The 24,568-nt window shown below is 26.5% G+C and overlaps 20 protein-coding genes and 9 non-coding genes across 29 annotated transcripts; all 29 read right to left on the bottom strand.

Annotated features, from left to right (window-relative positions):
* Positions 1–313: 313 nt before the first annotated feature.
* On the bottom strand, positions 314–646 carry ATP8 (ATP synthase F0 subunit 8). The gene has a single exon. The coding sequence runs from the start codon at positions 644–646 to the stop codon at positions 314–316; it is 333 nt and encodes a 110-aa protein (YP_007890038.1).
* A 75-nt stretch (positions 647–721) lies between these two features.
* Positions 722–1,510, bottom strand: rps2 (ribosomal protein S2). Its single transcript has one exon. The coding sequence runs from the start codon at positions 1,508–1,510 to the stop codon at positions 722–724; it is 789 nt and encodes a 262-aa protein (YP_007890037.1).
* ND6 (NADH dehydrogenase subunit 6) lies at positions 1,510–2,115 on the bottom strand. The gene has a single exon. The coding sequence runs from the start codon at positions 2,113–2,115 to the stop codon at positions 1,510–1,512; it is 606 nt and encodes a 201-aa protein (YP_007890036.1).
* Positions 2,116–2,163: 48 nt separating this feature from the next.
* orf145 lies at positions 2,164–2,622 on the bottom strand. Its single transcript has one exon. It carries the CDS (start codon positions 2,620–2,622, stop codon positions 2,164–2,166), a length of 459 nt encoding a protein of 152 aa, YP_007890035.1.
* A 65-nt stretch (positions 2,623–2,687) lies between these two features.
* Positions 2,688–3,551, bottom strand: ATP3 (ATP synthase F1 subunit gamma). Its single transcript has one exon. The coding sequence runs from the start codon at positions 3,549–3,551 to the stop codon at positions 2,688–2,690; it is 864 nt and encodes a 287-aa protein (YP_007890034.1).
* A 492-nt stretch (positions 3,552–4,043) lies between these two features.
* On the bottom strand, positions 4,044–5,495 carry CYTB (cytochrome b). Its single transcript has one exon. It carries the CDS (start codon positions 5,493–5,495, stop codon positions 4,044–4,046), a length of 1,452 nt encoding a protein of 483 aa, YP_007890033.1.
* Positions 5,496–5,561: 66 nt separating this feature from the next.
* Positions 5,562–7,565, bottom strand: ND5 (NADH dehydrogenase subunit 5). Its single transcript has one exon. It carries the CDS (start codon positions 7,563–7,565, stop codon positions 5,562–5,564), a length of 2,004 nt encoding a protein of 667 aa, YP_007890032.1.
* An 11-nt stretch (positions 7,566–7,576) lies between these two features.
* ND8 (NADH dehydrogenase subunit 8) lies at positions 7,577–8,056 on the bottom strand. Its single transcript has one exon. It carries the CDS (start codon positions 8,054–8,056, stop codon positions 7,577–7,579), a length of 480 nt encoding a protein of 159 aa, YP_007890031.1.
* Positions 8,057–8,089: 33 nt separating this feature from the next.
* trnP lies at positions 8,090–8,162 on the bottom strand. The gene has a single exon. It is a non-coding gene; the product is annotated as a tRNA-Pro (tRNA).
* Positions 8,163–8,216: 54 nt separating this feature from the next.
* On the bottom strand, positions 8,217–8,287 carry trnW. Its single transcript has one exon. It is a non-coding gene; the product is annotated as a tRNA-Trp (tRNA).
* Positions 8,286–9,179, bottom strand: COX3 (cytochrome c oxidase subunit III; the record flags this gene model as incomplete). Its single annotated transcript has 1 exon — positions 8,286–9,179. A coding segment is annotated over one exon (894 nt), but the record flags the coding sequence as incomplete, so codon positions are not given.
* Positions 9,180–9,273: 94 nt separating this feature from the next.
* ND11 (NADH dehydrogenase subunit 11) lies at positions 9,274–11,346 on the bottom strand. Its single transcript has one exon. It carries the CDS (start codon positions 11,344–11,346, stop codon positions 9,274–9,276), a length of 2,073 nt encoding a protein of 690 aa, YP_007890029.1.
* A 102-nt stretch (positions 11,347–11,448) lies between these two features.
* sdh2 (succinate:cytochrome c oxidoreductase subunit 2) lies at positions 11,449–12,279 on the bottom strand. Its single transcript has one exon. It carries the CDS (start codon positions 12,277–12,279, stop codon positions 11,449–11,451), a length of 831 nt encoding a protein of 276 aa, YP_007890028.1.
* A 3-nt stretch (positions 12,280–12,282) lies between these two features.
* Positions 12,283–12,957, bottom strand: COX11 (heme biosynthesis protein). The gene has a single exon. The coding sequence runs from the start codon at positions 12,955–12,957 to the stop codon at positions 12,283–12,285; it is 675 nt and encodes a 224-aa protein (YP_007890027.1).
* Positions 12,958–13,055: 98 nt separating this feature from the next.
* On the bottom strand, positions 13,056–14,957 carry COX1 (cytochrome c oxidase subunit I). The gene has a single exon. The coding sequence runs from the start codon at positions 14,955–14,957 to the stop codon at positions 13,056–13,058; it is 1,902 nt and encodes a 633-aa protein (YP_007890026.1).
* Positions 14,958–15,209: 252 nt separating this feature from the next.
* On the bottom strand, positions 15,210–15,280 carry trnQ. Its single transcript has one exon. It is a non-coding gene; the product is annotated as a tRNA-Gln (tRNA).
* Positions 15,281–15,667, bottom strand: rps12 (ribosomal protein S12). Its single transcript has one exon. It carries the CDS (start codon positions 15,665–15,667, stop codon positions 15,281–15,283), a length of 387 nt encoding a protein of 128 aa, YP_007890025.1.
* Positions 15,668–15,669: 2 nt separating this feature from the next.
* orf164 lies at positions 15,670–16,155 on the bottom strand. The gene has a single exon. The coding sequence runs from the start codon at positions 16,153–16,155 to the stop codon at positions 15,670–15,672; it is 486 nt and encodes a 161-aa protein (YP_007890024.1).
* A 161-nt stretch (positions 16,156–16,316) lies between these two features.
* trnF lies at positions 16,317–16,387 on the bottom strand. Its single transcript has one exon. It is a non-coding gene; the product is annotated as a tRNA-Phe (tRNA).
* A 19-nt stretch (positions 16,388–16,406) lies between these two features.
* trnM lies at positions 16,407–16,479 on the bottom strand. The gene has a single exon. It is a non-coding gene; the product is annotated as a tRNA-Met (tRNA).
* Positions 16,480–16,497: 18 nt separating this feature from the next.
* Positions 16,498–16,758, bottom strand: ND4L (NADH dehydrogenase subunit 4L). The gene has a single exon. It carries the CDS (start codon positions 16,756–16,758, stop codon positions 16,498–16,500), a length of 261 nt encoding a protein of 86 aa, YP_007890023.1.
* A 27-nt stretch (positions 16,759–16,785) lies between these two features.
* Positions 16,786–16,856, bottom strand: trnH. Its single transcript has one exon. It is a non-coding gene; the product is annotated as a tRNA-His (tRNA).
* A 15-nt stretch (positions 16,857–16,871) lies between these two features.
* Positions 16,872–17,606, bottom strand: orf312. The gene has a single exon. It carries the CDS (start codon positions 17,604–17,606, stop codon positions 16,872–16,874), a length of 735 nt encoding a protein of 244 aa, YP_007890022.1.
* A 60-nt stretch (positions 17,607–17,666) lies between these two features.
* Positions 17,667–19,319, bottom strand: ATP1 (ATP synthase F1 subunit alpha). Its single transcript has one exon. The coding sequence runs from the start codon at positions 19,317–19,319 to the stop codon at positions 17,667–17,669; it is 1,653 nt and encodes a 550-aa protein (YP_007890021.1).
* An 86-nt stretch (positions 19,320–19,405) lies between these two features.
* trnF lies at positions 19,406–19,476 on the bottom strand. The gene has a single exon. It is a non-coding gene; the product is annotated as a tRNA-Phe (tRNA).
* Positions 19,477–19,626: 150 nt separating this feature from the next.
* Positions 19,627–20,781, bottom strand: rps7 (ribosomal protein S7). The gene has a single exon. The coding sequence runs from the start codon at positions 20,779–20,781 to the stop codon at positions 19,627–19,629; it is 1,155 nt and encodes a 384-aa protein (YP_007890020.1).
* On the bottom strand, positions 20,782–21,759 carry ND1 (NADH dehydrogenase subunit 1). The gene has a single exon. It carries the CDS (start codon positions 21,757–21,759, stop codon positions 20,782–20,784), a length of 978 nt encoding a protein of 325 aa, YP_007890019.1.
* Positions 21,760–21,787: 28 nt separating this feature from the next.
* trnN lies at positions 21,788–21,859 on the bottom strand. The gene has a single exon. It is a non-coding gene; the product is annotated as a tRNA-Asn (tRNA).
* A 15-nt stretch (positions 21,860–21,874) lies between these two features.
* RNL lies at positions 21,875–24,568 on the bottom strand. The gene has a single exon. It is a non-coding gene; the product is annotated as a l-rRNA (ribosomal RNA).

Genomic DNA, 24,568 nt, shown 5'->3' with positions numbered 1-24,568 from the left:
AAAATAAACTTCTATTGAGAAACGGTAGAAATATATTATTTAAATTTATTTTATATCTTAATGATAATAAAGAAAAAAAATATATTTTTAAGTTAGTAAACAAATAATAAAGATTAAAACGTAAATAAAAATAATAAAAATATTTTATATAAAAATAATTTATTGATAAAATATAAAAAATATTTTATCCTGTTAGAGTTGAAAAAAGATGAAAGCTTCCATTGTACTTTCTTTTTTCCTACGTTCTTTTTTTTTAATATAAAAAAGAAAAAAAAAAATAATTTATTAAAAATTTCTTTATTCGAAAAAAACATTAATTTTTTTTTTTACTTAAAGAATGATTTACCGTTAAATAATCCATTAAGTATAAATTAAAAAAAATAAATGTTTTATTTTTAAGAAAACCAACAATTTTAAACAAATTAACTAATTTAAATAGACTAAATAAAAAAAATTTACGGTAAAAAACTAATAATGAAAAATTTTTATTAAACCAAACCAAATTAGAAATTATTAATTTATGTTTTAATTTCATATAAAAACTAATTAAAGGTAAAATATACTTTAAAAAAAAGAAATAAATTATAAAGAAAAAGATTAAAAAATTTATTTGCGATTGAATTATTAAACCATCTAATTGAGGCATACTATTAGTAATAAATGAAAAAATAATATTATTTAAATAAAAATATGAATAATATATTCATATTATAACATAACATTACAAAATCGAAGAATAAAACGATAATCTTCCTTTTTTATAAAAAGATGAAAGCATAATAAAATAAAATAAAAAAATAAAAACAGATTGTGAATTGCCTAGTAATGGATAACTCAAGTAGGTATAATATTTAAAATCAATATCTAAATTACCGACACATGGTATCTTTAAATTTTTTGCTTCGATCGCCGGAATAGGAAAATTATAAGTACTAAAAAATAAAAAAACATCTGGAAATCTATTCAAATATCTATAAAATTTAAAAAATAAAAAGAAACGCCAATATTTTTCTATCCTTTTAATATGCGTTTCCCACTCCATTCCAGGTATCCTTTTATAAAATGTAAAATGCAACAAACTAAAAAAAAAATTATAAAAATTAATTTTATTGTATGGTAAATAACTCTTATAGTTCTTATTTGTTTCTTTAAATGTAAAAATATCTGTAAATAAAATACTACAAGACGTATACGTATTTGAAAGTTGACCATAACTCCAACGCTCAGTGAATACCATATTCCGAGTACTATTAATTTCTTTTATAAAATAAAGTAAATAAGAAATATTTAATTGCATATTGCTATGCATATAAAAAAGATATAGATTATTCATAAGCCCTAAATTATAAAAAAAAAAAAGTGCTCTCTTAAAAAAAAATATTATTTTATTTATATCAAAAATACAATAATTATTACGGTAACCTACTATAAAAGGTTTATAGAAACTATGTAAAATAAATCTAATGTTACCTATATGAATTCCTATTGAAAGCATTAAATCAAATAACATTAATATATAGAAACGTTAAAAATATAATGATTACGTGCTAATTGATCGTACTGATGTCTCATGGAATAGCCTTGCTTTTCGTTAGTTAGATAAATGGCACCTATCATTGCAGCAAATAGTATCAATGCTCCAAAAAGTAAAAAAAAAAAATACTCATAGTATAATAGAATACCTATTTTTTTAATTATAAGAAACCGTGCAGATTCATCGAGTAAAGAAATACTAGAAAATGAAAATAAATTTAAATCAAACATAAAAAGCCGTGGTATATATATTAAATTGTCATGAAAAAAAATAAAAAATAATTGTAATAAATATGATAACAAAAGAAAAATACCGATAGTCAAATAAAAACTACTATCTTTTTCAATCTTTCTAATATTAAGCATCATTACTACGAATAAAAACAATACCGCTATTGCTCCAACATATATCATTAAAAATAACAATCCTAAAAAATCAATGTTCAACAATATAAAAACCATCGAAGTATTAAAGAAAATACTTATTAAAAATAAAACTGCATTTATTGGGTTAACTACAGTAACCATAAAAACTGCTGAGATTAATATTAAAAAATAAAAAAAAAGTAATAAAAAAGACATTTTTATTTATTTGTTATATTATTATATACATTATTACTATTATTATTATTATAGAGAAAGAAAAACAAACGGATTATTTTTATATTTAAATGTTTTTTTACTCTTTTCTAAACTATTTAATCTATGTAAAACAAATGAACTATTTAAATTATTAAAATGTATTATTAACAAATTATAAATAGATGAAAACCAATACATTACATAATTTTTTAAAACTATTAGAAATTTATAAAAACTATTTAATTTGATATAGATATACCTATAAAAAAAACGATACCAATTTTTTATTTTTATAAAAAAATAAATAGCTATATACCAATCTAGTTCATTAATAAAAGAAATTTCTTCTTCCTCTACATTAAATAAAGAATCCAATCTATTACTAGTTAAGTAATAAAAAAACATAGAAAAAAAGCTAAAAAAAAGAACGATACTTTCTGTCTGTAAAGTTAAAAAAAAATTAAAATTACTTAAAAAAAAAGATAATAATATGATAAGAAAAAACATTTCTATTAAAAAATAAAAAAATAAAATTATTTAAATAAAAACTATTGATACATCAATAGATATGACTATACAAAATTAACACAAGAAACTATTTCAATTAGTTCATTTGTAATAGTCTCTTGTCTAGCCTTATTATACAATAAACGAAAACTATCAATTAATTCAGATACGTTCTTTGTAGCATTATTCATTGCTGTTGCCCTTGCTCCAAGTGCACTATATTCATTTTCTTCTAAAGCATCCAAACAAATTAAAGAAACAGCATAATTATAAAAATCATATAATAAAGAACTAAAATTAGAATCAACCCCTGTAGAATTTAAAAGAGCACTACATACATGAGCTGTTTTATTAGCATCTTTAGTTCTTTCTATTAAATTTGTAGTAAAAAAAGAAAAAGAACAAATATCATAAAAAGATACTTTTTGTGTAAAAGCTGTATAAAATTTATTAAAAATAATTAAAAATCTATCAAAGCTATAATCCATGAATCTCTCTAATGTAATAATTGCAGTAAATAAAGAAAGTGGTTCTTTATCTAAATTAAAAATATTTAAAATTTGAAAAGATCTATAATATTTTTTAAAAAAATACTTAGCTTTTCTACCCATTGAAATTAATTTAATATTTTTATTTTTTTCTTTTAATTCCTCTACTATTAGTTTACTTGCTTTTAAAATATTACCATTATGAGGCCCACAACAACTTTTATCTACTGTAATAGAAAGCATAAGATATGAAGAATCTTTGTCCGAATAATTACTTGTTCCAAAGAAAGGAGTGATGGTGCCTAGTGCATATTGTCTAGATGCTATTTTATTCTTTAAAGAAGAAAGTTGTGACAATGCTACCATTTGTATTGCCTTCGTTAATAATTTAAAACGTTCATATGATTTTAATATTTTTAATAATTTTTTTGGATCTACCATTAAAAAAACAAAAAATACTATAAATTCTTTATACATAAAATATAAATATACTATTTATATTAATAACCAACTAAAATTAAACCAATTCTAATATTCATTAAAAAAAAGATACAATAATAAATCTACTAGGCTAACCTTAACAGTCACTATGTTAAAGTGTCTAATAATATCATGAGACAATCCTATTTTTACTATATAAATACTATAAGGCTCATAACTTCCTAATTCAATAATAGCTTTCGCTATAGAATAAAGAATAAAATTATCATATTTTATTATATACATGATGAAAAAACCCATAACCATTCCGATAAATAAAAAAACAAAATATAAAACAATTGTAAAAATATAATTAGAACTATTAACAGATGTTCTAGTCGAAGAGTCAAAGAAGAACATTTAAAATATAAAAATAAAAAATACTATAAATTCTTTATACATAAAATATAAATATACTATTTATATTAATAATCAACTAAAATTAAACCAATTCTAATATTTATTAAAAAAAAGATACGATAATAAATCTATTAGGCTAACCTTAATAGTCACTACGTCAAAGTGTCTAATAATATCACTAGACAATCCTGTTTTTACTTTATAAATACTATAATAAGGATCGTAACTTCCTAATTCAATAGTAGCTTTCACTAGAGAATAAAGAATAAAATCATCATATTTTACTATATATAAGATGAAAAAACCCATAACCATTCCGATAAATAAAAAAACAAAAAATAAAACAATTGTAAAAATATAATTAGAACTACTAACAGATGTTCTAGTCGAAGAGCCAAAGAAGGACATTTCAAATAATACAGATAATGGAATCAATAAGAAAAAATATAATAAATGAAAATGCGCACAAATTAATCCTAATTCGATATATGGAAAAACTGGAGTTTGACTACCTAAATAACCTAAAAATAAAAAATTAAATGCAAAAAACCAAAATAGAGTTCTATTAAATGGTTTAAATGTTTTATTTTTTATAAAACTTTTATCAATAAAAGGTAGTATAAATAAAACAAGTAAAGATACAAACATTATAATAATACCATATGCTTTATTTAAAATAGATCTTAAAATTCCATATAACGGTAAAAAATACCATTCCGGAACAATATGAGCAGGTGTTACTAAAGGATTGGCTTTTATATAGTTATCCGAATGATTGAATGCTTCAGGAAAGAAAAATACAAATATGCTAAATAAAAATAAAATTAAAAATAAACCAAATAAATCTTTCACTAAAAAATATGGATAAAATGAAATTTTATTTAAATAGTGTGATCTTATTCCTAACTCATTACTACTACCAGATTTATGTAATTGATAAATATGATAAATAGACAATAGTAAGATTACAAAAGGCAATAAATAATGTAAACTAAAAAATCTATTTAATGTTGCATTATTTATGGAATATCCTCCCCATATCCAATAAACAATATCTTTACCTACTACTGGAATTACTGTAACAAAATTAGTAATGACAGTAGCAGCCCAATAACTCATTTGTCCCCAAGGTAAAACATACCCTAAGAAAGCAGTACCCATCATTAATATATAAATAATACAACCAGTAAACCACACTAATGTTCTTGGGAAATAATAAGAACCATAATAAATACCCTTTAATATATGAACGTATACTAAGAAAAAAAAAAACGATGCTCCGTTTGCATGAATATATCTAACCAACCATCCGTAATTAACATCTCTCATTATATGCTCCACACTTAAAAAAGCTAAATCTACGTGCGGAGTAAAAAAAAAAGTTAAAAATAAACCACTAACTATTTGAATAACTAAAAAAAGAGCAGACATAAAACCAAAATTCCATAAATAATTAATATTCATTGGTGTTGGATACTTAATAAAATAAGAATAAACTGCTTTATTAATGAAATTAACAAATAATAGATTATTAAAAAAACGCATAATTCATTTTTATTATATGAAAAATAAAGATTATTATTTATCTTAAAATATAAATAACTATTTATATTAAAAATATAAAAAATATAATTGAATACACATCAATAAACCTAGCAGCATAAAACCTAAATAATGATAAATCAAACCCTTTACCGTAACTGAATAAAATGAAGTTGTTTTTCGTATTATTGAACTTATTCCAAAAGGTCCTAATTTTTCTAATAAACCCTTCTCTACTATAGAAAATATAAGAAAGCTAAAAGAAAACAAAAAATCGATTAATACATAAAAAAATAATTTATTAAATGCTATCCATTTTTGAGCAAAAAATGTATATATGTAAAAATAAAATGAAGAACTATACTTAATATTAAATAAATAAGACCGAGGTTTAAATAATGTATACATAAATAAAAAAAGAATAGAAAAATAAACTACCCATACCAACGGTACTTGTCTTAAATATTTATAATATTCATAATTAAATAAATAAAAAGTATTATACGCAATGTATTCATTGTTCACTAAAAACGATATAGATTCAACATCTACTAATGATATCATGAGTGCACTACCCCAAAAATCAGTACCTGCACCTACAAACATATCTTGTAAAAAAAAACCACTAAATACACTAAAATAAATCAATATAAATAATGGGAGTAACATATAAAACGAAGCATATTGGATATTAAACATATTATATCTATAACCATTGTATTTTACAAAAAAAACAAAAATTAATAATTTAATACTATAAAGTGTTGTAAATATAATCGACATGAAAGATAAAAAAGATAAAAAAAAAAAAAAATTTAATAAATAATATGAATCGAAAGAAACATAAAATAAATTAAAAAAAAACTGAACAATTTTTTCTTTAGAATAAAAACCTGAAAAAAAAGGAAAACCCATTAACGAAAGCGAACCTATTAAAATAGAAATATAAGCAAAAGGAAAAAAATAAATTAATCCTCCCATTTTTCTAAAATCTTGTTCATGGGAAAAACAATAAATAATCAATCCTGCTGATAAAAATAATAATGCTTTAAAAAAAGCATGATTAATTAAATGAAATATACTATTTGAATAACCCAATAGACCACACGATAAAAACATATAACCTAATTGGCTACACGTAGAATAAGCTATTATTTTTTTTATGTCATTTTGAAATAAACCTATGCTAGAACCCAAAAACGTAGTAGCTGATCCGAAGAATAAGATTAAAACCAAAAGAGATGGTAGTAATTCAAATATAAAAGAACATCTAATTACCAAAAAAATTCCTGCAGTTACCATCGTTGCAGCATGTATTAGAGAGGAAACAGGCGTTGGTCCTTCCATTGCCTCCGGTAACCAAATATGCAACCCTAACTGTGCTGATTTACCAACCGCACCTAAAATAAAAAATACTCCAACTATAGAAAACAAATATAAATCTACTTCTAAACTTAATGCTTGTATCATATAAGAAGAAAAAATAACGCTATAATCAAATGAATTATAAAGATAAAAAATAGCAGAAAAAGAAATAAGTAAACATAAATCACCTACTTTATTTGTTACCATTGCCATAATACTAGATTTATTTGCATCTATCCTACTATACCAAAAATTGATCAATAAATACGAACATAGACCAACCCCTTCCCATCCTATAAATAGTTGAACTAAGTTACCTGCTGTTACTAGAATAACCATAAAAAAAGTGAAAATAGAAATATATGAAAAAAAACGAATTTGATGTGGATCATCTTTCATATATTCAATAGAGTAAATATGTACTAAAAAAGATATTAATGTAACTACTGACAGCATACTCACAGTTAAAGAATCAAATAAAAAATTAAAATCTAAAAATAACAAATCAATAGTAATCCAGTTAAAAAGTGAAAAAAAACATTCAGAACTATTTAAAGCGACTTCATAAAATAAAATAATACTCAATAAAAATGAAATAAATACGCAGATACTTGTAAAAAAACCAATATATTTCCTACTGAACAAACGTCCAAAAAAAAACGAAACAAAAAAAGATTGAAATAAAAAATATAATATTAGCAGGTACATTTTATTTATTTTTACCTATATAGTATTTCTTTCTTTAAATTTATATATATTTCAATTTCAAACTTATCACCATTTGATAATAATTTTTTTTTATCATATAGTAACTCATCATGTGTAAATGTAGCATACTCAAAATTAAAACTTTCAACAATTGCATCTACTGGACATGCTTCTTGGCATAGACCGCAATATATACATTTCGTCATATCTATATCATATCTTGTAGTCTGTCTACTGCCATTCTCCTGTATTGCAGAATCTATGGTAATAGCCAGTGCAGGACATACTACTTCACACAGTTTACATGCAATACATCTTTCTTCTCCATTAGAATACCTACGTAACGCATGTTCACCCCTAAATCTAGGCGAAATTGCACCTTTTTCAAAAGGATAGTTAATAGTAACTTTCTTCGAAAAAACATTTTTAAATGCAATAAAAAGACCTCTTAATAGTTCATATAAATATAAAGATTGTAGTGAATTTAGCATTTACATTCTAAACTTATTATAAATACAAGAAGATCAGTAAGATGAGACTTGAACTCATAACCTTCCGGTCCCAAACCAGATGCTCCACCACTTGAGCTACTTACTGATCACCCCCTTCTTGTAATTCTTCTTGTAATTTTTGTTCTGTTTTAATGGTAAACAGGAAAGAAAGGAATCGAACCTCTATCGATGGTTTTGGAGACCATTGTTTTACCACTAAACTACTTTCCTATTTCCAATAACTATTAATTAAATTTACATCGTAATACATTATATTTCCATTAATTACATATAAAAAAAGATATACAAATAGCCAAATCCAATCAACGAAATGCCAATATGTTAAAGCTAATGCATAAACTAGAATTCTATCTCTATCTATACTATAATTATCTAATTGGGCTGTTGCAAGAGATAAAAAAATTAGACCTATACATACATGTAATCCATGAAAACCTGTTATTAGATAATAACAAGAACCAACGACACTATCTGAAATGGATAACGTATTGGTTGATACATATTCTGATAATTGTATAAATAATACAAATATAACTCCTAATGCTATTCCATACACACTCCATAGATAAAAAACAGTACTGGATCCACCACGCGCAGCATAGTAAGCTTGATTACATGCCCACCCTGACGCTAATAACACAAAACAACCCCATAATGGATATGCATCCCATGATACTAGTTCTACTCCCAGTGGAGCTAAAGTTCCCCCTATTTGTGCTGGAGTGTGAAAATATCTATCAAAATATGCCCATATAAAACTTGCAAATACAGCTGCTTCAGATATAAGGAACAATAAGAAACCACCTACCATTGCTCTTCTTACTTTAAAATTAAACTTACCTAAATATACACTATCATAGTGTAATTCTAAAATCCAATAATAAATTGGTACCAACATAATAAAAAAAGTAGCCAGTGCCGCTTTACCTGCCCATGCAAAATGGTGTAAATATAGTACGCAGAAAAATAAAGATAAAAATACAATCATACTAATGTGAAATGGCCATGGTGTATATGTAATATCATTAAAATAATGTAAATATCTCCTACTTGAAGTATATCGAACATCATATTTTAAATACTTCTCCCAATAATTAAGAATTTGTTTATTTTTATATTTTTTATGAAATAACGTTTGTTTTTTCACTACTAAACGAAACAAACTATAAAGAGATAAACCTTATTACTATTTATAACTAATAAAAAGAACTTAAAGTCTTCATATTTCTTAATTTATAAAATCCATTCAATGTCGTAGAATATTTAGTAATAAACATAGACCTAACATCTAAATTCAAGATACTATTTTTTTTTAAAAAAAATTTCAGATAGTCATTATTAACATAAGCAACAGTTTTTCTTACTGTACTAGTAGGCATGACGTCAAATATAGATACGTAGTATGATAAATAATAAAAAACTAATTCATTTAATATATAATCAAGAGAAATAAAAGAATAGCCACTTCTCTTATCTACGTTACATAACAAAATAGAAAATATATTTTTTATTATATAGAAATCAGACCTCACTTGTTCTTTTTCGGAAGGATCTAATACTTGATTAGATGATTGTACGTCACCAAAAATATTAACATATAAATCTTCAGATTCGAAAAAAGTATGACTTGGTAAAAATAAATAATTATATTTTACAGTAAAACTTTCCATTTCTGGTAAATAATAACCGTGATAAAAAGAAAAGACACCTTTTGCTATTTTATTTGTTTTATAGAAATAACCAAATTCGCTGTCCTTTACAGAACTAGAACTAAGCAAACTGTTCATTCCTGTTTCAAAATATCCTGAAATATTAGGATAAAAACAAAGGTTATTTATTTCATTTTTATCAAAAATATTTAAACTACATATATAGTTTTTTAATGTGTTATCCGAATCTAATAAATTCAGATTTAAATTTCTATATGACAATCTAAAAAAATAATGATTATTCAGGTTCTTACCTCTAAGAAGTGAAAAAAAACAAGAAGCACCAAATCCTATATGATATGAAATATAGGAATCTTTAATAAAACCACCTATAAAAAATACAAATTTTTTATAGTAACTATTATTCAAATAGTTATTGAATCGTGCATTAAATACTGGAAAATTATTTTTTAAATTAATATTATAAAAAATAAAAAAATTTGATTTTGTAAAATTAAAAAAATCAGAAATTATAAAATTATTCCTAAAGTCTATATTATAACATGGCAAATTTTCAATAAAAAATATACTATTTTTTATTAGCTTAGTAAAAAAATAGAAAAAATTAATATTAAATAATCCTACCCCATAAGAAGCTACGAAGCTAATATAATTCATTTTAATACTACGAAAAAGAAATTTAGTGTATTCAAAACATTGCTCCCATTCTAAACGTACAAATAAATTATCAATCAATAATTCAGAAAAACTATTAGCCAACGATAAGTAAGGATATTTGATTCTAAACGATTGAAGTGATTCATAACTAAATCTAGTAATATCCGAAATCCAATCTTCATTAATATATTCGTTTGAACGTGGTAAAATTCTAAAAATACGATTTCCTTTTATATCTATTCTGATACTACTATTCAAGCTATCTAAGACGTCTATACTTTCTATAGATTTTAAGTCCCACGGCCTAGCAGTAAATGCAAATGGTTTAGATGTTAATGCTCCGACAGGACAAAGATCCACGATATTTCCAGACAACTCACTATCTAGAAAAAATACATTATTCATTTTTATTTCCGATTCTGAACCCCTACCAATCATACCTAGATCACGAACTCCTAGTATCTCTTCAGAAAAACGTAAACATCTAGTACAATGAATACACCTAGTCATTATAGTTTTTACGACAGGACCCATTTCTTTATCTTCTACAGAACGTTTCATCTCTCTAAACCTACCCCTGTCACTACCAAACATTAACGTCTGGTCCTGTAAATCACATTCACCTCCCTGGTCACAAATTGGACAATCCAATGGATGATTAATTAATAAGAATTCTAAAACATTTTCTCTAGCTCTTTTTACTAATAAAGAATCTAATACTATCTCTATGCTACTAATAATACTAGTAGCACATGCTATTACTGGTTTAATACCATTATTTAATTCAACTAAGCACATACGACAATTACCTGCAATTGATAATTTGCTATGATAACAAAATCTCGGAATCATTACATATAGAAAATCACAAAATTGTATGATCGTAAAATTTTTATATTCTTTAAAACAATAAATAGGTATATTATTCAAATAAAAAAACATGGATTATTTTTATTAGTCGTTATTATGAGTCATTATTATTATAAAATCAAAAAATATATTAATTATTTATATAATTAGAAAAAAAAAAAGATATAAAAAATACTAAATAGATATAGTAATCAAAGTCTTTATATTATTAATTGCTTCTGCTGGATTCAAACCTTTGGGGCAACAAGACACACAATTTAGTATTGTATGGCATCTACCTATTTTAAAAACATCATTCAGTTGCAATAGCCTAAAAAAAAAAAAATCATCCCTCGAATCAATTAACCATCTATACGATTGTAATAAAATAGCAGGTCCTAAATACTTATCTTTATTCCACCAATAACTTGGACAACTTGTTGAGCAACAAGCACATAAAATACATTCATATAGTCCGTTTAATAAATAACTATCAAATTGTAAATTTTCTTTCTTAGGTAACTCTAAAAAAAAAATTATATTATTATTACTTGTACCGAAAGTATTAACAAATTCATTAATAAAAAACGAAATATTTTTTTTTAATAAAAACGGATTTATGGATTTATATTGAAGATAGAAATGTTTCATACACACTACAATATCTTTAATTACTGGCATATGTGGCAACGGAAAAATTCTTATTTTATCCACTAAGATGCTAATTTGCTCGTTCATTACATACAAACAAGCCAATGCATTTTCACCATTTATATTCATTGCACAACTTCCACATATACCTTCTCTACAAGAACGTCTAAATGAAAAGCTTTCGTCTTTTTCATTTTTTATATTAAATAAATTATCCAGCAACATCGGAGATTTGTTCACTAAGCTATTTAATTGCACCCACGGTTCTGCATTTAAAAATGGATCATATCTAAAAACCAAATAGTCTTGCGATATACTATTAGAGATGCTAGAAAATAAAACAGACGATAAACTTGTTAGACTTTTAAAGTACATTATTCATTTAATAAGTAATAGATAAGATAAATATAATTTATTAGAATAGTAAAAATCTACAAAATTAAAAGCTTCATTCGATATATAAAAAACAACAGGTAAATCAATTGTCTCATATGGATACAATAGCAATTCCTCAAAACAAAAACATTGTATTTTATTAAAAAAAGTGGAAAAATCAGCTGGATATATTAAATATATGCTCACGCCGCATACCTCAAACATTACACTATTGTACATACGAAAAAAAATTAAATGTGTTTCATTGGGTACAGTATATATAAAACGCTGTAAACTACAAAACTCAACAAAATTAAAATTACTACTACTAGTCTGAAAAAAAACTTCAATATATCCTGCGTTCGAAAAAACCAACTGACTATCAAATCTTTTTTCATTAGAAAAAAAAAAAAAATAAATTTTCATGTAATTATGAAATGATATAAAATAATCAACTATATCCATAAACAAAAAACATGTATATATATTATTATATAAATAAGAATAAACACCTATACAATTAGAAATACACATAAATGGAGAAATATTTATTTCTGCTACCGCGTTTAAATTATCAAACGATGGTAAATCGCAAAAATATTTAAATAATGAAATATTAATAACACCAAAAAAAAGCATATTAATAAGGATTAAAACACAAAATAAAATGTAATACATTGTATAAAAAAAAAATAAATATAATATACAAATAGAACCCAGTAGGACTCGAACCTACATAGACAGCGTTTTCCCAAATTAAACTATGGATTCTTCTATTAACTACTAAAAGAACTACCTCCAAATATTTTCCAATTAGATACTAATGGATTATATGTAATATAAATAGTAGTATAGAAATGATTGAATGTTTCTTTTTTACCTAAGTATAAAGGTAAAAGTTTTCTTTTTTTATTCCATATAGCATTCCATCTATATCTAAAATAATGTTTTCCTGTTGTAAATATTTTAGGAGGTACTACAAATGTATGTAGATATGGGGGAGAAGTTAATGTCCATTCTAAAGTAGTCGTTTTAATAGATTCGGATGAAATTACATATCTATTTGTAACATAGTTGAAGCTAATCCATTTTTCTATAAAATCACTACTCATTTTAATATTTACACTTCTACCTGATACTCCATATTTTTCTACATAGTAAATAACTCCAATCATTCTATCAATTAAATCGTTATAATCAATAAATACCCATGGATTTCTAGGGGATTTTACTTGATCTACAAAAGAACAATAAATAACATAGAAAAAAAATAACACACTAAAGAATGAGATAAAAGCACCAAAAGAAGCTAAAGTATTATTATATTGGTACATATCAGGATAATCGGGTATTCTTCTTGGCATACCAGCCGAACCTAAAAAATGCATTGGAAAGAATGTAAAGTTTACACCTATGAATGTCATCCAAAAATGAGCTTGACCTAACGATTCTGAATAACTTAATCCTGTCATTTTTCCCCACCAATAATAAAAACCACCATAAATTGCAAATACTGCTCCCATAGATAATACGTAATGAAAGTGTGCAACTACATAATATGTATCGTGTATGGAAGTATCTATACCTGCATTAGATAAAATAATACCTGTAATTCCACCTAAAGTAAATAAAACAATAAACCCTGCTGCAAAATACATTGGAGTATACATCCAAATAGAACCTCCCCACATAGTAGCTATCCAATTAAATACCTTAATACCCGTAGGAATAGCAATTACCATTGTAGCCGCTGTAAAGTATGCTTTTGTACTAGTATCTATACCTGATGTATACATATGATGAGCCCAAACGATAAATCCAATTAAACCTATCATTAACATAGCAGCAATCATAGGTACATGGCCAAATACACGTTTTTTAGAAAAAGTAGCAATTATATGACTTACTAAACCAAAACCTGGTAAGATTAATATATAAACTTCTGGATGTCCAAAAAACCAAAAAAGATGTTGGTATAAAACCACATCTCCTCCTCCTACTGGATCATAGAAAGAAGTATTGAAATTTCTATCGAATAATAATAATGTTATTGCTGCGGCTAACACTGGTATTGCTACTATTACTAAAAACGAAGTAATTGCTACCGACCATACGAATAAGGGCAGGTCTTTATTAAACATTGCTTCATTTTTATAATAAAAAATAGTACATATAAAATTTATAGCTGCTATTATTGAACCGATACCTACTAAATGAAAGCTAAATATCATTAAATCTACACTTGAACCTGAGTGAGATTGTAGAGAAGATAATGGAGGGTATACTGTCCAACCTGTACCTGGACCTCCTTCAGAATAAGTAGCCAAAACAGCCAATAAAATAGCACCCGGTAATAACCAAAAACTAAAATTATTTAATCTAGGAAAAGACATATCAGGTGCTCCTATTAGAATAGGTGCAAAATAATTACCGAACCCACCAAAAAGGATAGGCATTACCACGACGAAAAGCATTAATACTCCGTGTACAGTAGTAATCATATTATAAAATTGATATTCACCAAATAAAATTTGATCTCCTGGGAATGTTAGTTCTAATCTCATTAACATAGAAAGAAGAACTGCAAGAAAACCATTAAATACTCCAAAAAATAAGTATAAGATACCTATTCTTTTATGGTTTGTTGTAAAAACCCAACGTTTTATAAAGTCGTACATTACATTTAGTATATGTAAATATACTTTGTGCTTTTATTGTCATACAAATAATAAATAACAAATAACAAATAACAATAAAACACAAAACGTTCATGCAAAAATATGTGAACGTAAGCAAATATGCATATTATACAAGTCAGCTATTTTATTATTTAGTAAAATAAATAAATATACGCTCGATCATAGAAATATAGAAAAAGAATACCTTGTTGAATCAAATGATTAACAACCTACTTATAACATAACCATCTATATGGATGATAGGAATCGAACCTATGATGATGGATTCAAAATCCATCGCCTTACCACTTGGCTACATCCATTTATTTCAGTTTATCCGGGTTCCCTTTAATCCCGTACTTGGACTTCCTCGTTTTTCTTCCTTTTACAGGAGCAAAATCAAACAGCCCTCTTATGGGTTTATAACGTACCCCTATTAAATCTTGACACCTACCTCCTCTAACTAAAACAACTGAATGTTGCTGTAAATTATGTCCGATCCCTGGTAAATGACAAGTAATTAACTTCCCTGAGCTTAATTTTACCCTAGCTACTTTTCTCTTCGCTGAATTCGGCTTTTTTGGTGCTTGAATAAAAACTTTTTGCACCGTACCTTTTTTTTGTGGACATTTATCTAATCTGGCTACCTTACTTCTTTTTTCTTTTTTTTTACGTTTACAAGAAAATAATAGTTGGCGCAACGTTACCATTATTAATAATAATAATTATTATTTACAGACAATTCTATCATATTATATTTAAAAAAAACCAAACTTGTTTTATATACAAACTCTTTATAGAAAAGAGTTTTCAAAAATTCATATAAAAACATACAATGTACACCTATTACGTCTTTAGACGAACTTCTATTTTTTAAATATGCCGTATACATACTTAATTGATCTAATCCTAATAAATAATAAAAATCATTATATACAAGAAAATAACAAACAGGAAAAAAGCGCATAGCATATCTTTTATTTAAAGTGTTTAAAAAATCCATTAGGTACTTAAACGAAGTAGAAGTTATTTCTATAACTACACATTCTCCTATAAATAATTCTTTTATCTCTTTAAAATGCTTAAGAAAAATATTTTTAGACAATAAAAATATACCATTAGGCTGCACTAATGGTAATAATTCTCTCCACTCGTCCGATTTAAAATACGTTTTTTGATATACTAATAATATCTTCATATTAAATAAATCTCTATATTATAAAAATTATTACAAAAATTAAAATCCAAAGTTAAAAACAAATACTCACTCGATCCATCGTGCCCTATTAAAATAGTTTCACTCAAGTTATAAAATTTAAATAATTTCATTGCTGTAAAATTAGTATTCTATTATTAAAATGTCTCGAGATGGAATCGAACCATCGCTCAAGGATTTTCAGTCCAATGCTCTACCACTGAGCTATCGAGTTTTAGTTCTAATATAATTATTAGCAGGAGTAGGACTCGAACCTACATCTTCAGATCATGAGTCTGATAACCTAACCAATTAGTCGATCCTGCTCCGTGTAATCACATTATATCATTTATATAATTTGTAATAAGATATAATTATAGCCAATCCGATAGCAGACTCAGATGCTGCTACACTCAGTACTAACAATGAAAAAACTTGACCTAATAAATCGTCTAATAAATATGAAAAAAAAATTAAATAATAATTTATAGATAACAATAATAACTCTAAAGACATTACTACTAATATTATGTTTTTCCTACTTAGGAAAATACCAAAAATTCCTATGATAAATAATAAAAAAGGTACTATTAAATGAAATATCATTGTGATTTAAATTATTTATATTTTGAGGGTGGACAGCGGGAATTGAACCCACACTTTTGGTGCCACAAACCAACATTCTACCTTTAAACTATATCCACTTATTTGATGCGTTACTACTTGTTGTAGTCAAAAAAAGATCCGAACAGATAAGCTACATATAAAATTAACGAAAAAAATATAGCTACCCTTAAAGGGCCTTCAAAAACAGGATCAACTACTGTATGTAGTGCTATTAAAGAAAGAATTAAAAAAAATAATAGTAATAAAAAGGTATACAAGATTGAAATATCTTCACGTTTTTTAATACTGATAGTTGTCACTGTTACCATTGCGTTGATTACCATAAAACACAATATAATATACTTACAACATAAACACACGTTTTCCTCACCTAATACTATAAATACAAAAGCGAATGTCAATATTGCAAATAAATACATTAAAATTAATTCTTTTGAATATTGATTATTCAAAGAGAAACTACATACTATTATGAATAGACCAAGAGTATTATAAATACTTTCCATACCACCATTTAAAAAAAATACAAACCCTTCCATCACTTCCATTAATAATGGGTTAGAAAAGTCACATAGCAAGCTAAAAGATTTTGAGTACTCATTCAAACCTACAAAATAATCTACTCCTGTGAATGAAAATAACTTAGAAAGTGTATAAAATTCATCACATAAACGAACAAGTTCCATAAAAAAAAAACTTTCAAATAAAAATAAAAAAATTCTTTTAACTTGCTCATTTACTATGTAATCATTTAAAAGATTTTCAAATTTAATAAAAAAAATTTTCTCAAAAAACGTTTTTTCGTATTTTCTACTGTCAAAAAACATAATTAGATTTGTTTTCAACTATTTGTGTTATAGCTTACGTTATTTATACCTAGGACTTACTTAAAAAATATTAGAAAACAATTTTTTTTTATCAGCTAATATTCTTGGTTGAATATTTTTTAAAAAGAAATCTTTATAACTTGATACCCAAGCTCTTAAATCTTTTCTGAAGAAATCAATTTCATAACTTACAAAAAAGCATTCCATTTCATTCAGATATGAAACAAAAGGATAATATTTAGATTCTAAATATTTACCTGCTAATTGGGTATTAAATAATAATCCAAAGAAGTTAGAAGCACATACTAATTCTACCTCATCTACAAACCCTTCTGCTAATGCAAACAAACATACTACTTGTTGATATAAACGTAAAGTTTCATATAAAGATTGTTGAAAATATACATTAATTCTTTTACCCCTTACTATGTAAGACATAACAATTGGATCTATTTCCCCCCCTAGTTTTTCTACACTTTCATAAGTCTTAAATAGACTATAGTCCGATTTTATTTTTTTAGAGATTCCATTCACACTACTATACTGTGCCGAAGATCCTACTCTACTTACGGATAAACCTACATTTACTGCTGGTCTAATTCCCTGATTAGCTAATTGTGATGATAAGAAAATTTGTCCATCTGTAATACTAATTACATTAGTAGGAATATATGCTGAAATATCTCCTCCTTTTGTTTCTATTACAGGTAATGCTGTTAATGATCCAGCTCCTTTATTTCTATGTAATTGTGCTGCTCTTTCTAGTAATCTGGAATGTACATAGAATACGTCTCCTGGGTATGCTTCTCTTCCTGGAGGTCTTTTTAATAGAAGAGACATTTGTCTATATGCTACTGCATGTTGTGATAAGTCATCATATATTACAATGGCTCTGTACCCTCTGTCTCTAAACCATTCCCCAATTGCACACCCTGCATATGGTGCAATAAACTGTAGCGCTGCGGCTTGATCTGCATGAGAGAATACAATAGATGTATAGTTTAGAGCTCCCATTTTTTCTAGTGTTTTTTTTATTCTTGATCCTTCAGATCTTCTTGTTCCTACTGTAACATAAATACATGTAATGAAGTTACTATGCCTATCTATTTTTACTTCATTTTCTAAATTTCTCCATTTTTTATGAATTACGTTATTTACCAGTCTTTGATTTAATACTGTGGAAATTGCTAAAGAGGTTTTACCTGTATTTTGATCCCCAATTATTAGTTCTCTTTGACCGCATCCCACAGGGATTAAACAATCAACAACGTTAATTCCTGTTAAAAAAGGTACTCTTACAGGCTCTCTTTCTATTATTCCAGGAGCAGGTATTTCTACTGATACTTCTTCTATAAGAGAAATATCATTAAAAAGATATGTGAATTCATCAAAATCTTCCTCATTATAACACTCTCCTAAAGGGGAAACTACTCTCCCTAAAACTCCGTATCCTGCTTTAGTTTTAACGTCTTTATATGTTCTGTAAACTAAATCATTACTTTTTAAATTACCCTGATTACCATTAATCATTACGATACGTACTTGATTTTTCTCTAGGTTTAAAACTTGTCCTAATAAATTAGATTCTTGGGATTTGAATTTAACCACTTCCCCTACGAATACATTCTCTAAACCTGTTGCTATTATTACATTATCTTGAATTGATTTAATTTTTCCTACTGAAAATTTTTCTAAAGTATTTAAATAAGACATTTATTTTTATGTTTATTACAAGAGTGAATAAAAAACTGGACTTGTTATGCAAGTCGTATGTACAACAATACATATAATTTAATACGTGTCTCGAGATGGAATCGAACCACCGCTCAAGGATTTTCAGTCCAATGCTCTACCACTGAGCTATCGAGTTTTAGTTCTAAATTCATAAATTCTTAAATTCTTAAATTCTATTTTTTACATTTTTTTTAAATAATTTTCTATTAATTTTATTAATTTTAATGGATTTTTTTTTTTTTTTTTTTTTCGGAACTGCCATTTTTTATATAATACTATCTTATTATTATTTTTTTAATTGTCCATACTTAGAAACACGAAAAAATATTTTTCTATGTCTTAATTTAACATCATATTTAGTATGAATACGAGTACCCATTGATAATTCTCTTTTTCTTTTATTAGATCTTTTAAAATTCAAGATTGAATTTTTAAATTCTGCTGCTTTTTTAAACTCTGCTAATTCTTTAAAAAAAAAATAATTCAAAAACGTTTCTTTTATTTTTTTATCCTTGAATTTGTATTTTAAAGATTTGAAAAACATTCGTTTCTTTGTTTTTAACTCTCCAAGGTACTTAATATAATGCGATAAATACCTAGACACTTTTTTTTTTACCTTTAACGTCTTCTTAGTAAAAAATTTTTTTATTCTTAGTTCTCGATGTTTCATCAAATAAAGAAAGTTATATAATATCTTATAATAGTATAAGATACTTAAACCAATTTTGTTTTTCATATAAGAAATATTTAAAATAATATAATTTATGTAACGTGGCATAGTACCTAGTACATTATGTAAAAAAAGTACTACTTTTTTAGTTCTTATATATATACGCTTGTATAAATGTATAAAAGTACGCAACTTCCTATAAAAACTATAAAAATAAAAAAAAAACTTAAATTTTTTCTCATTCATATTTAAAACAACGTTAATACTATTTGAATCACCACTTAAGGTACAGAAATTCAGTAAGACTAGAAAAATACATTGCCATAATTTCAAATGTTTTTTATCCTTTAAATAAAAAACTAATTTCATTAGTTTCCTAACTGTGTTTTTTATTTGTCTATCAAAATCTAAAAGACGTAAATAGTAGAAAGTTTTTTTTTTTATTTTTTTAGTTGTTACCCTATGTAATACATTACGTCTTAGTATAATGTACTTAAGTAATAATACTGGATTTATCCCAAATTTAGACTTTAAGGCGGAAATAGCCTTAAAGAAAATTCTAATCGCTCTGTTCTTACATCCACTTTTCACTAAGAAATTTATAAACGTAGAGACTACTATATCTCCATGTATAAATTTCCAATAAAAACCACCTGCTTTTAATACTTTCAGTTTTTTATACAATTTTTGTTTTTTTTTATTAACAGGTTTAATTTTATTTTGTCCTATACTTTTTACTTTTCTTACTTTTTCCTCTAAATAATTAACCATCTATAATAAAACATAAATATTTAATAAAATAAAACCAATTATATAAACAAAACACACGCTTATAGGCATTAACACTTTCCATCCTAATTTCATTAATTGATCATATCTATAACGTGGAAAAGCTGCCCTAATCCATACAAAAATAAAAACATGTATTGTTACTTTTAATGCAAAAGTTATAAAATCTGGTAAAAATGAAAGAAATGGAAAAGGTAACCAACCACCAAAGAAAAAAATTGTCATTAAAGCACTCATTAAAACTATGTTACCGTACTCCGCAAGAAAAAACAGAGCAAATGCAATAGAAGAATATTCTACATTATAACCTGCTACCAATTCTGCCTCTGCTTCAGGTAAATCAAAAGGAGCTCTATTTGTTTCTGCTAATGCAGAAACAAATAACACTAACCATAACGGAAATAATGGGAAAATAAACCATACATATTCTTGACTTTTTACTATTTCCACTAAACTGAAACTATTAGTCATTATTATCATCACAATAAAAACAAATCCAATACAAACTTCATAAGATATCATCTGCGCTGCTGATCTCAACCCCCCTAAGAAAGCATACTTCGAGTTACTAGACCATCCTGAAAATATAATTCCATAGACACCTAAGGAAGACACCGCTAGTAAGTATAAAATCGAAAAAGGGAAATCAATTAATACTTTAGCTTCACCAAAAGGTATTACTACCCATAACATAATACTACAAAAAAAAGTAAATACTGGTGCTAATAAAAAAATAAAAACATTTGAATTACTTGGTAAAATTATCTCTTTTATAAATAATTTTAAACCATCTGCTATCGGTTGAAGGAATCCGAAAATTCCTACTACATTTGGTCCTCTTCTTCTTTGGATAGAAGCCATTACTTTACGTTCAACCAAAGTAGTTATAGCTATTGTAAGTAATAAAAAAATTAAAAAAAATAAAAAGAATATAAAATTCTTATAAAATAAAAAAACCATTTCTCTATTTAGTACATTATTTATTACGCGGCTGCAGAAGGATTTGAACCTTCGACCAATTGATTAACAGTCAACTGCTCTACCACTGAGCTATGCAGCAATATTGTCTATAAGCAAAGAAAAATATTATCGATCATTAGTATCAGTCCGCTGAACACATTACTGTGCTTACACGCCTAACCTATATAGCGATGTTGTTTCGCCTATCTCATAGAAAACACGAAATATAGACTTCTTACTTATATGTTTTCAGTAATTATTCTAACATGCGTAGCTACCCAACGATGCACTTCATCACTGTACAATTGGTACACCATAGGCATGCTTTTTCCAGTCCTTTCGTACTAAGAAAAAGTTCATTTCTATTTTCTTTTACTAGCAGCAGATAGGGACCGAACTGGTTCTCACCGTTCTGAACCCAGCTCACGTACCACTTTAATTAGCGAACAGCTAAACCCTTGGAATCTCTTGCAACTCCAGGATGTGATGAGCCGACATCGAGGTACCAAACGACTTCGTAGATATGGACTCTTGGAAGTCATTAGTCTGTTATCCCTAGCGTACCTTTTATTCGTTGAGCGATAATCTTTCCACTTAGAATTACCGGATCACTATGACCAACTTACGTTCCAGATTGACTTGATGGTCAATCTATCAAGCAAACTTATACCATTATATTTTAAAACCAATATAGTTGAAGTTTACTTTATGCACATCACCGTTACTGTTTAGGTGACAACCGCCCCAGTCAAACTACCAATCATCCACTGTACCTATATCATATTATACAGTAGTAAATAGTGATTAATAAAATACTATTACAACAACGAATCAAATTTATTTGAATTCACATATATATCCTATATAATTAAACTACTACCTACAATAGATGACTATAGTAAAGGTGCATAGGGTCTTTCCGTCTAACTGCTAGTACTCTGCATTTTCACAGAAAATTCAATTTCACTGAGTTAATATTGGAGACAGTGGGAAAATCGTTACGCCATTCATGCGGGTCATCAATTAAATGACAAGGAATTTCGCTACCTTTGGATCCTCAAGATAGGACCGTCGTTTACTGGCTATTATGAAAAAAGCACTACTACCTTCTTCTTTTTAGTTACAGCACCGGACAGGCGTCAGACTTAATACTTCATTTGTTCAATTTCGCAAAGTCCTGTGTTTTTGATAAACAGTCGTTCTCCCCTGTTATGTACTTCCACAAAAGGCACCGCCTTCTATGGAAACTCTTTCTCCCTAAGTTACAGAGTCAATTTGCCGAGTTCCTTCAATATTATTCTCTCAATCACCTTGGTATACTCTACCTATCCACTTGTGTCAGTTTAGGGTACGATCTATTATAAATACAAACTACTAAGTATAGTTTTTCCTGAAACATAAAAGTATCAATACATTAATATATCTACTTTTATATTTGTCACTACACTAATGGTTGAACACGTTTATATTCCTCCCCATCAAAAATAACATTGGTTTTTTCTTTAGAGATCGACTAACTCTGATTGGATAATCCTTTTATCAGAAACCCTTGGATTTCCGGTGATAATGTTTCTCACATTATTTAAGTTACTCATGTCAATATGATTAACTTTGATTTACTAATATGTTTGAGTAACATATCTTTGTTATATACAAAGCATTTTGCTACCGACGTTTAATCCTATAATTTCAGTAATTCCCTTTAGCCTCTCTACATCTGTAAAACCAAATAAAAGGAATCAGTGAGCATTTACGCTTTCTTTAAATGATGGCTGCTTCCAAGCCTACATCCTAAACCCTTTACTTATTTAGCTTCTCTTATCACTAAGGGAATATTTCGAGACTTTAATTTATAGTCTGGGCTGTCTCCCTTTCGAATAAAGACCTTATCACCTTTATTCCGATCACTATTATCTATTTTATTTATCTTCAAAGTTTTCATAACCTCAGTAAGAAAAAAATCCCCATCAGTTATAGAGTGCTTTACAATAAATAAACAAAGAATAATACTTTACCTCTATAAATTTCGCAAAAAACCAGCTATTCCAAGTTTGATTAGCCTTTCACCCCTATTCACAATTCATCCCAGTATATTGCAACATACACGGGTTCGGTCCTCCTACGTATAGGTCTTATACATATTCAACCTGATCATGAATAGATCACTTGGTTTCGGGTCATATTCACATAACTATTATACGCTTTCACTACGTGTTCATCTCACGACTTACACTTGCTATATAAATATACTCATTGACCCATTATGCAAAAGGTATATTGTCACAACTTCACATTGCTCCAAATGCTTATTTAGTATTTATTTTCAAGGTCTTTTTACTCTTTTTAACAAGATCTTTTCACCTTTCCCTCACGGTACTTGTTCACTATCGGTTATTTAGTATTTATTAGGGTTAAAAAGTGGTATTTTTATATTCAAATACCGTTGCCTTGCAACATTTTACTTTTTTATTAATTGGACCTTCGGGCACTCTTCGCACGATTATACAGGACTTTCACCTTTCTTGTTTAGTTTTCCAATCTAATTCTAACCAAGGATCCACCTCCATCACTACCCTACCTTTGGATTCGCTCACCACTACTACCAAAATCTCTTTTGTGTTATCCTTAACAAGCTACTTAGATGTTTCAATTCACTTGTTATAATAAAGTCATAATGCATTATGCTATACAAATACATTACTGAAATAGCTACAAACGAAAAATTTTTAATTCTCACACTACCTATTTTCGAATATTACGTTTATATACTAAATACCAAGGTATCCAATAAATACTAACTTATATTTTT

Source organism: Naegleria fowleri, mitochondrion (assembly GCF_008403515.1).
Source record: "Naegleria fowleri mitochondrion, complete genome".
Taxonomy (NCBI): Eukaryota; Heterolobosea; class Eutetramitea; order Acrasida; family Naegleriidae; genus Naegleria; species Naegleria fowleri.
This window is presented reverse-complemented; position numbering and strand designations above follow the sequence as displayed.